The sequence below is a fragment of the Erigeron canadensis genome, chromosome 5 (assembly GCF_010389155.1).
Source record: "Erigeron canadensis isolate Cc75 chromosome 5, C_canadensis_v1, whole genome shotgun sequence".
Taxonomy (NCBI): domain Eukaryota; kingdom Viridiplantae; phylum Streptophyta; class Magnoliopsida; order Asterales; family Asteraceae; genus Erigeron; species Erigeron canadensis.
Genome location: NC_057765.1, coordinates 16,759,984 through 16,771,407, shown reverse-complemented (window position 1 = coordinate 16,771,407; position 11,424 = coordinate 16,759,984). Strand labels below are relative to the sequence as shown.

General features: G+C 36.6%; 1 protein-coding gene and 1 non-coding gene across 2 annotated transcripts; one reads left to right on the top strand and one right to left on the bottom strand.

Moving 5' to 3' along the window:
- Positions 1-395: 395 nt before the first annotated feature.
- LOC122602449 lies at positions 396-501 on the bottom strand. Its single transcript, XR_006324268.1, has one exon. It is a non-coding gene; the product is annotated as a small nucleolar RNA R71 (small nucleolar RNA).
- Positions 502-2,743: 2,242 nt separating this feature from the next.
- On the top strand, positions 2,744-4,315 carry LOC122601254. Its single transcript, XM_043774016.1, has one exon. The coding sequence runs from the start codon at positions 2,744-2,746 to the stop codon at positions 4,313-4,315; it is 1,572 nt and encodes a 523-aa protein (XP_043629951.1).
- Positions 4,316-11,424: the final 7,109 nt, after the last annotated feature.

The window sequence follows — 11,424 nt, the reverse complement described above, 5'->3', positions numbered from 1 at the left end:
CGAAGACATGGGAGATGAAGAAGCACTTGGAGTGGATTCATACTATCGTCCGGGAGAATACACGGATGCATCAGCAATTGCTTATTCGGCTGCTACCGCTAACAATGCCAACCGGAGGTTTGAAGGTCGACCTCAATTGATTAGCATTCTACCTACTTTTCGAGGGACTGCATCAGAGGAACCATATGAGCATCTTACAGAGTTTGTGAAGATTTGTGCTACCAATCAAGTTAATGGCTTCACCGAGGATTAGGTAAGGTTACGTCTTTTTCCTTATTCACTTAAAGATAAAGCAAAAAGATGGTTTTTGTCACTAAGGGCGGGGAGCATTAGTACTTGGGCGGAAATGAAAAAACAATTTCTTGAAGAATTTTATTCAATAAGTAAAACTTCTGATGTTCGAAACCAGATAAAATCTTTTCGACAGTTGCCTAATGAACTTTTTCATGAAGTTTTTGAACGTTTTAAAGAATTGTTAAGGTCATGTCCTCATCATGAAGTGCCAACATGGGAGCTTGTCAAAAATTTTTATGATGGTCTTGATTCAGCAAATAGACAACTCCTACTCGCTGCCAGTGGTGGTGTATTTTTAAGTCGCACAAGTGAAGAGGAATGGACATTTTTCGAGAAACTAAGTAAGGGTTCCAAAACCCAAGCTTCAGTTGATCGACGATCATCTAGTACTACCCCTGTACATGCTGTGTCAAATTCAGGAAATTTTGAAAATACAATTCGAGCTGATATAAATGCACTTCATAAGAAATTTCATCTTTTACTCCAACATTTTAGGAGTGGTAGTGCTAATGTTTTGTAGGTACAAGATGTGTGTGCATCATGTGGAGATCTGTATCACTTTGCTAACTCATGTCCCATATCGATGCCTGATAATGCTTAAATTATACATATTTAATTTAGCATTATTGTGCAATTTAACGAATAAATATAATCCATTTGAATGTAAATTAATGTATTTTAGTTACTTATTGTGTGTATGTGTAATTTTACAGGTTACAATGGATTTTGGTATAAAAGTGCTTGAAAAGTTACAAATTGACGTTGTTACACCGTTTTGGTCATAACTTCTTCATCCGATATCCGTTTTTGACGAGTAAGCTGGCCACACGAATATGAAAGAAAAGTCTACAACTTGCCATTTTCACTTTTACCAATGGAAGATGTTATCAAACCAGTAAAGCCACGAAATGAATAAATACACAGCATACATTTAATGGCAATTGACATTCAAAAGCAAAAGCAAAAAGTCAAATTTGCATCACACCATATTTTCAACACCTGACATTTGCTTGACTGTTTGGAGCAAATTCCTTCTATTCACAAACGTAGCATGGCTTGATCATGTCTCCTCAATAATGAAGGGAGTTGGAGAATTTGACTATAAAAGGAAGCTTGCAGAGAACGTCCAAGGTGTGCCTGGGAAGTCTTCCATGGTCTCCAAACCATTTCCAGTCACAACCAAATTCTAAATCATTAGCTCAAGTGTTTGCAATCTTAGTTTGTAATAGATTAGTCTAGTGTTCAAGTTACCTGAAGTTCTTACGAAACTTTTCGTTCAGTCATACGATCAGATTTCCAATTACCAAACAATTAAATATAGAGTGTACTTGTGATATTGCCATAAATTATTATTTCTAAGTTTCAACAAGCTGTTATCTAGTGTAGTTCACATTTCATTTAAAATCTTGTTCATAACATTTTCGAAAACTTTAATCTCAACTTGCGTAAAATCCGTACGTTCAAATTTCATTCAAAAAGTTGTTATAAGCTCGTTTAGCATCCATTAAGTAGTGTGTTAAGTTTCTTGAAGTTTCGTGGTAGTTTGCATGTTCGCGTAAAAATTAGTTACGAGTATTTTTCGTGATTTCCGATATAGTTTACGGATTAATCGTAAAGGGTTCAAGTCCGTTCGAGTGACATTATAGTTAGACTAAGGTGTAGTCTAGTTGTGTTAAGAAGCAGAGCTCAGAGAAGATCTTATCTGAAGACAGAACTGAAGAAGCTTAGTGTAAAAGACCTTACAACACTTTTACACTGATTACGAGGAAGTCTTTTCAAAAGCACTTTAACGGCCACTACCCGGTTAATAACATTATACCTGGTACAATGCTAGTTTGAGTAAAAGGTTGGAAATAAAGAGTGTCAAGTTACATCAATTGACTTACACACTTTTACCTTAAAGAAGCATGTTATGGATTTAGTTTACAAATCCATAAATACTCCTAATCGTATTTGTACGGCCAACTGCCATGTCATCTAGACATCTTGGCCTATAAATACAAGACTTCTCACAACTTGCAAACAGCTAGAAACCTTTGCATTGCAACTTGTGAGATATATTCTAAGTACCACTTACGAGTATTTCCAAGTTTTAGATCACTTGTATTTCGGGATTGTTTAGATACTTACACCCTTTATGTTTATCTTTGTTCCGCAACAATCCTTTTTATTTTGTTTATATTAATAAAGAAAATACATTGAAAAATATCTAAGTGTCTGAATGCTAAATACTTGACTATTTCTAGTATTTATATAGTTTCTGCAATTGTTCTTTAAGTTACTTGCTTATTTACTTGTTCATATCCATCATCTGGATCATACCACAAACTGGTCGTCTTCCAGTTTGTGTGTACTTGCCAGTCGGGTTTTATTTACATATCGTGCATATATTTGGGACTTACATATGATGAATTTGTTCACTAGCAAATTCGACAGCCTAGAAAAAGAGATGAATAATCTGAAATATGGTTACTCACATGGTGGGGCAAGCCATAACTCTGAAGATTGCGATGCAATTAGGGTTCATGAAGAGGCGAGTTATTTGCAAAACAATTACCAAGGAAATAACCAACGTGGTTGGGGTCAAAACCGCAACCAAGGGAATTTTACCAATGGTTTTAATTCTCACTCAAACATTTTCCTTACAAGATACCCTAGAAACAACCAAGATATCCAAAACCAACCCAACCAGAATTTCCTAAATCACCAACAAAAACCACATAATGAAGTACCCATACAACCAACCAAAAAGTCAAATGAGGAAACCATTTTAACATCACTTGAAGCAACAATAAAAAATTTCATAAATTTTATAAAAACAACCAACCAGGAACTTTTCTGGAGACTTGATATCCTCAGAGCCAACCACGAACAAGGCCTTCCTAATCACCAAGTGTCTATAACTGATTTGGAAAAGAAGTTAGATCGCATAAGTGAAACATCAACATACAGACCAACTGGCTCACCACCCAGCAATACACAACCAAATCCGAGACCCTCAAGCTCATATTCAAACTCAAACCAAACATATAAGCCCCCTCCCGCTAGAACCGAGCATGTAAATGCTATTTCTACGAGGGCTGGTAACATTTACCAAACTAACATTGAAAGTGAAGCTCCTACCGATTCACCGAAACTGGTATCCGAACCTGTAGAAGATGACTTCACAGACGATGAAAATGTGGCAGAAGATATTGAAATGGAGCCAAAACCAACAGAAAGAGGCCAACTTTTTCCACTGAAACCAGTTAAACCGCCGCTGAAGGCGTACAAACCAAAGATTCCATACCTACAACGCTTGAGAAAGGAGAAGAAGGCGGCAAGATATGGCAAATTTCTTGAGATGATCAAAGCTATTCGCATCAATGTGCCATTAGTTGATGTACTTAAAGGGATGCCAAACTATGCTAAGTTCATCAAAGAATTGTTGAACAACAAGGACAAGTTGGAGGAAGTGTCTGCAACATTTTTGAATGAAGAATGCACAACCATTTTGCAGAATCAGATTCCACCAAAGCTTGACGATCCAGGGAGTTTCATAATTACTTGTTCTTTTGGAAACATATTAACTTGTGATGAGTTAGCGGATTTAGGGGCTAGCATAAACTTGATGCCTTATTCTTTATATGCTAAATTGTCCTTAGGAGCATTAAAACCCATAGGAATGAGCATTAGATTAGCTGACCGCTCATTTCAATATCCGTTAGGCATAGCTGAAAATATGTTGATAGAAATTGGACGTTTCATATTTCCAGTTGATTTTGTTATAATTGAAATGGACGAGGATAGTAAAGTACCATTAATCTTAGGGAGACCTTTTCTATACACCGCTTATGCAATAATTCGTGTAAAAGATAAGGAATTAACCTTAGGTATTGGAGATGATAGAATGGCCTTTACTATTGATAAAGCAATGAAACACTCATATTCTACTGATGATACATGCTTTCGCGTTGATGTGATTGACGAACATGTGAATGACTACACGCAGGAATTACTAGAGTTTGTTGATAGCATCTAGGGAGAACTTGAAGATGAAAAAGATGGAGATGTGAAACCTGAGGAAGCTGAAGAAATAATGAAGCTGAGCACAGACGAAAGTCCACTAGAGGACGAGGCATTTGAGGAAATAAAGAAGGAAGAACGATTGAGGATCAAAACATCTCTAGAAGAGCCACCCACAAACTTAGAACTCAAACCACTTCCAAGTAACTTGGAATATGCGTTTCTCCAAGGGGAGTCTCTTTTACCTGTTGTTATTTCATCTTTATTATTTGAAAATGAGAAAACCAAACTTTTAGATGTCTTGAAAGCCCATAAAGGTGTTTTTGCTTGGCGTATATCTGACATACCCGGAATTAGCCCGTCATTTTGCAAACACAAAATTAACTTGGTTGAAGATGTAAAACCTATTGTTCAAAGACAAAGACGGCTAAATCCGAATATGAAAGACGTAGTCAAAAAGGAGATAATTAAGTTACTTGATGCTGGAATTAATTACCCTATCTCTGATAACCCTTGGGTAAGCCCTGTGCATTGTGTACAAAAAAAGGGTGGGATGACTGTGATTACGAATGAACGCAATGAACTAGTGCCCACACGAACTGTCACTGGTTGGCGAGTTTGTATTGACTATAGGAAATTGAATGACGCCACAAGAAAAGACCATTTCCCGCTACCCTTTATTGACCAAATGCTTGAAAGACTAGCAGGAAATGAGTACTTTTGTTTCCTCGATGGATTTTCGGGATACTTTCAAATCCCTATAGATCCAGACGACAAGAAAAGACCACTTTTACCTGTCCCTTTGGAACTTATGCTTATAGAAGGATGCCTTTTGGACTCTGTAATGCACCCGGTACCTTCCAGAGACGCATGATTGCCAGTTTCCAAGACATGATAGAAACTCCAATGGAGGTTTTTATGGATGACTTTTCTGTCTTCGGAGATTCATTCGATTCATGTCTGGCTAACCTGGATAAAATGCTTGATAAATGTGAAAAAACTCATTTAGTTTTAAATTGGGAGAGGTTTCATTTCATGGTACGTAAAGGAATTGTATTAGGACATAAAGTTTCTAGTGTAGGACTTGAGGTTGATAGAGCAAAAATTGACGTTATTGCTAAATTACCATCGCCTACCAATGTCAAAGCTGTTAGAAGTTTTCTAGGACATGCAGGATTTTATCGTCGATTCATAAAAGATTTTTCAAAAATTGCACGACCTATGACTAAACTTCTAGAAAAGGACCTACCATTTGAATTTGATTCGGATTGTCTCAAAGCCTTTGAGAGTTTGAAAAATAGACTCACAAATGCACCAATCATGGCAGCACCTAATTGGTCATTACCATTTGAGTTAATGTGCGACGCGAGTGATTTTGCTTTAGGAGCCGTTTTAGGACAACGAGAGGATAAACGCTTTCGACCAATTTATTACGCAAGTAGAACACTCAATGGAGCTCAACAAAATTATACCACGACTGAAAAAGAACTCCTGGCTGTTGTTTTTGCTTTCGATAAATTTCGACCATACCTCGTTTTGTCTAAAACAGTAGTGTTTACCGATTATTCAGCCCTATAGTACTTGTTTGCCAAACAAGATGCTAAACCTCGTCTCATTCGTTGGATCCTACTTCTTCAAGAATTCGACATTGAAATCAAGGATAAAAAAGGAGCTGAAAACCTCGCTGCTAATCACTTAAGTTGTCTTGAAAACCCAAACCGGGAGGAACTGAAGGATGAGGAAATTAACGATGCATTCCCTGACGAATTCCTCATGAAAGTGAGCGATGAAAAAGAAGATGAAGCACCGTGGTATGCAGATTTTGCCAACTACTTGGTCGGTGGAATTATCCCAAAGAGTTTAACACATCAGCAAAAGAAGAAATTCTTTTCTGATTTGAAGAACTACTTTTGGGAATACCGGTACTTGTTTAGAGTATGTGTAGATGGAATCATAAGAAGATGCGTGTACAGAGCTGAAACTCGTGAGATTCTCGATGGTTGTCACTATGGACCAGCTAGAGGACATTACGGACCTACAACCACGGCGAAGAAGGTGTTTGATGCTGGCTTTTACTGGCCAACAATTTTCATAGAAGCATTCACACTTGTGAGAACACGCAATGCATGCCAACGAACGGGAAACATCTCTAGGAGAGATGAGATGCCACAACAAGGAATTCAAGTCTGTGAAATATTTGATATTTGGGGGATAGATTTCATGGGGTCGTTCCCACCATCCCACAAATTCAAATATATTCTTGTAGCGGTAGACTATGTTTCAAAGTGGGTTGAAGCTAAGGCTTTACCAACAAACAACGCTAGAGAAGTCATAGATTTTTTTAAGCACTTATTTAGTCGTTTTGGGTTCCCTAAAGCACTAATAAGTGACCGTGGAAGCCATTTTGCTAATGCTCAACTCGAGAAAGTTCTAAAGTGATATGGAGTTAATCACCATTTCTCTACGTCTTACCACCCTCAAACTAGGGGTCAAGTCGAGAACACAAATCGAGCTTTGAAAGGTATTCTGGAAAAGACAGTGAATAGTAATCCAAAGGATTGGGCCAAGAAGTTAGATGGTGCATTATGGGCATTTCGTACAACTTATAAGACGCCAATCGGTACTACACCATATCGGCTATTATATGGCAAAACGTGTCATCTACCAATCGAAGTTGAGCATAAGGCATATTGGGCGCTGAAAAATTGCAACACTGGTTTGATTCAAGCAGGAGAAAAGCGTTTTCTCCAATTACACGAGTTGGATGAAATGAGATGGTTTGCATATGAGAATTCCCGATTGTACAAGGAAAGAACAAAGGCATGGCATGATCGAAAGCTTTGACTTAAGGAATTCAAAGAAGGAGACTAAGTATTTTTGTTTCAATCCAAGTACAAGTTCAAGCAACCAAAACTCAAGTCACGATGGTCCGGTCCATATGTGATTAAACGTGTATATTCGTCCGGATATGTTGAGCTTGAAGGGAGAGAGGGAAATACCTTCATCGTTAACTGTCAACGGTTAAAGATTTATCATGAAGAGGAAGTAGAAAATGCATGGGAAGTCACCTATGACTTCCACACCATCAGCGAATAAACCTTTAGACCAAGAGTCTAGCTAACGACTTGCTCAATAAATTTAGCGCTTGCGGGAGGCAACTCGATTTCTTTTCTTTTTCAGTTTCTTTTCCTTTGTTGGTCTTTTCTACTAGCAGACCCTAAATAACTAGTCTTCTCACTTCTGAATCATTCAAGGTTTTTCTTCCCTACTCCTAGCGACTCATACAAACAATTGAGCACTCATGGACGACAATGAATTCTGGCGAAAACTGTTGACTACTGACAATAATCCAAGCAGTTCGACAAACATTCTAGCTCAAATGGCAGTAGAGGACTTCACACCTCAATACTCCAAAGAAACACCGGTGGAACCAATTGGTAAACAAATACCGAAATTCAATCCATCATCCCTGAATCAGGGTGAAGCTTCAACTTCACAAACATGGCTTCCAACTGGAGAACAAACAGTGTTCGAAGTTGGATTTAAAGAACATGTAGAAGCCTCGTGGAAATGGATATGTGACCTCGATGAGAGAATTGTAAAAGGGAAAAATAAAACGTTAGAATCAGCAAATTTCAAATCAATAGACCCAGAAGACAAACCATTCAAAGTTCCGCACGCTTAAAGGCAGAAAATTTATTTTGAGCGCAACAATTGTAGTACAACTATAATGCTATGTGGGCGCGAATGGAACATATCTGAAATTCCAACACTGGTCCGTTCATGCACGGGAATACCCAGGAAATGTTATAGATGGCAAGAAATATGATGGCAATCAACTTGTTGTACATCTTTATTTCACAATACCCGCTACCTCTATTGCCTGGGAGAGGCCAAATACGATTGCAGGGTAGAAGAATGGGTAGTTCCACTTTCAGATGTCTCTTGGAAGAATTGGTAACAAAAGGGTACGTATTTCGAAATCCAATTGTCTTGAAGGAATATTGGATTGGGTCAAAAAGGAGGAATAAATAGATGAGATGTTTAGGAGACTTGGTCTTTTCTACTAGCAGACCTTAAAGAACTAGTCCTCTCCTCCAATCTTCGTTTTAAGTTTTTCCCATTTTTCAAAATGCGAGAAAGGTTTGAGTATAATCATTTTCTAGTAATGTACGCGTTGATTTGTAAATACAATAAAAATCGTTTGCCAAGCGAATTAGTTTTAATAATTAAAGATAAATGTGATGAAGTAAGAAAGTAATATCGGCAAAAAAGTAAAAGAAGGCGTTTTGGCGTTGGTTTTTTGAGATCAGCTGCTAAAAGAAGAGCACAAAAACTTGGACGATGTTACAAATGCGGGAAATTTGCCCACGAAGGGGCATGCTCGAACAACCAAACGTATTCTAATTATGAGTTCCAACGACTATGTAGAGACGGTCCTATTGATTGTTATCAAAATCAACGGTTAAACAGACGAGGCTACACTTTTGGAAGAATGTGCGAGGAACTCAACCGACTTATTCTAGAGGTGAGAAAACGTGGGTTGTAAGTAAATTTCATCACCTTTGTAAATATGTAGTTTTTAATATAAAAAAAAAAATCAAAAAACCAACAAAAGCACAAAAAAAAAAATCAAATAAATAATAAAAAAAAAAAAAAATTTGCTCCTAAACTTTGTTTCATCTATCAAGAATACCCCTTCGGTTCATCCAACCCGTCCTTACAAATCACCTTAATCTGCTTTCTTCCTAAAAGTTGATGGTCCGATGTTATATATATGGAACTCGATTAAGTCGATTAACCTACAATATGTGAGTGAAAGATGATGATGTTCCATGTATATATATATATATAATAAATAAAAAAAATAAAATAAAAAAATATAGATGTGTGTTTTTCAGTTCCGATTAGTTCTACAACTCCATTATCTAAAAGATCTTGGAACGGTATCTTTTATTCCAACTTTTGATTTTTATCAAACAGTCCTAAATAATAATTTTTAAATTTGTGTTCGGTATGATTTAGTCCCTACGACTGAATTACTGTAACTGGTGGAAAAGGGCACAAATTGAAATTGTTCATTTAAGATTATTTGATAGGATTCAAAGTATTCGTCTTGGGGATCTGACGATAAACGACCCAACATTTGTGTATGTTTTTCTATGTATGTGTAGTAAGGGCTATATATATATATATAATAAAAAAGATAATGTATGAGGCTGGAATTAATGGAAAATTATTGATAAAACACGAAAAGTTTCGTTACATTATTCAAATGCAAAATTAACAACAAAAATACATCATATACCGACCCAGGTGGCCACAAACAATAAAGGGGCGACGATGAGAACGAACCCAACGAACCACAGATAGGTCTCATCCAAAGGAAGTTGAACTGCAACAAAGAACCAAGAAATAATCATCAAATAAGCGAGAATCATGCCAAGGTTCACCATTTTTGTAAGAAGATAGCTCTGGATCGGCCGACAGTTAGTGGGGTAAGAATGTATTATGTTGAAAGTTGTTGTGTGAAAATAACGAAGTGTGCGTTGAAGAGGTCAGTATTTATAGGAGTATAAACATTGAATAAAAAATAAAAAGAAAAAAGAAAAAAAGGGGGAAAAGCTGTTGAAGCCAGCGGTTAAAAGGAAAAGAAAGTACCAATGTACCTTCACCCGGACGAACACGTGTTAAATTATACATTTTTAGTCCCAACTATTACTAGATGGGTGCTGAAGACACCTCTATGTCGATGGTGAGTGAACTTTGCAACACGATCAATTAATCTGGATGTGACCAGTTTAGATTGATCGTGTACCAGGTTAACTGGAATTAAGTATTAAGGTGACAGAATATTAATACATGCAATAATATAAATGACGAGTATATAAACTGGTGAGACAATATGTAATTTTCAAGTGTATTTTATTTATTACTTGTTTAAATAAAATACAAGGTTGTTGCGGAACCAAGATAATACAAGAATGTAAATATCCTAACAACCCATGAATTACAATTGATCTAAACTTGGAAATTCTCCTAAACAATCGAAACACTTAGAGTTGTGAAATGTTTCTTTTTGCGATTGAGAGAATATTGCACAAGTTCACCAATATTGCAGAATATATGTATTTGCAAAAATTGTTGAAAATGCTTGTGCAAGGACCTCTATTTATAGTCGAAGATTGAGCATGGGGATCTCACCTTCGATGTACAAATATGGTTGACAGCACACAAAAGTATTGTTTAAATAATCCTTTGTGTATGTTAAATAAAGTAAGACAAAAGGTTACTTTATTCAACCACTCTACATCTTTGTATCTTTATCCAAAGACAATATCATTGTCCGGCTAAAAGGATGTAGAGTAAAAAGGTCCTTCTCGTAATCAGTGTAAAGCTTTGTAAGAGCATTTACACTGGAGGATTCTCCAGTTGATTGATCTGGTAGATTGTCAACTGGGCTTCGCTGCCATTGCCAATCTCTATCATCCATTTGTTGTCTTTGACTTCAACTGGCAGGTCTTCAGATTCTAGTCTTCTGATCTCAACTGGAGGAAGTCATCAGTTGCTAAACTTGTACAATGCAACTGGACTTCTAATATTTCGGACAATTCCTCATGCTCTCCAGATGTCACTGGAGAGCTCCAGTTTAGCTTAAACTGGACCTAACATACATTTTAAGATTATTTAGAATAAAAACATCGTCTCGGAATTTGACATTAAAAGACCGAATTTTATCTTTTCTATTGTGTGTTTAAGCTATTGTAGGGAAGTGTGCAACAGAAGCAGATCACAAGTGTACTTCATAAGCAACATGATCAGTAACAATTAATCTCGCTAAGTTTCTCTATCCCTTTTTACACTCATTTCGTCATGACTAATACATTGGGGACAATGTATATCTTAAGTGTGGGAGGGATAATTAATTGTTACTTTGTAATATATTGTAAATAAGTGTGTGTTTAAATTTTTCAAAATTTTAGGTAAGTTTTAAACAATTTTAATAAATATGCATTAATTTTAACGTTTGTCCTCATAGGAAACTAGTCACTTTTGACACCTAAATGATCAAATATTAAAAAGTGACAAATTTTTCCTTGACTAAAATGTTTTAGTTGGGAGATG

Bases quoted from the DNA above. Each gene is read 5' to 3' on its own strand.
- LOC122601254 (XM_043774016.1), top strand. From the start codon at position 2,744: ATGAATAATCTGAAATATGGTTACTCACATGGTGGGGCAAGCCATAAC.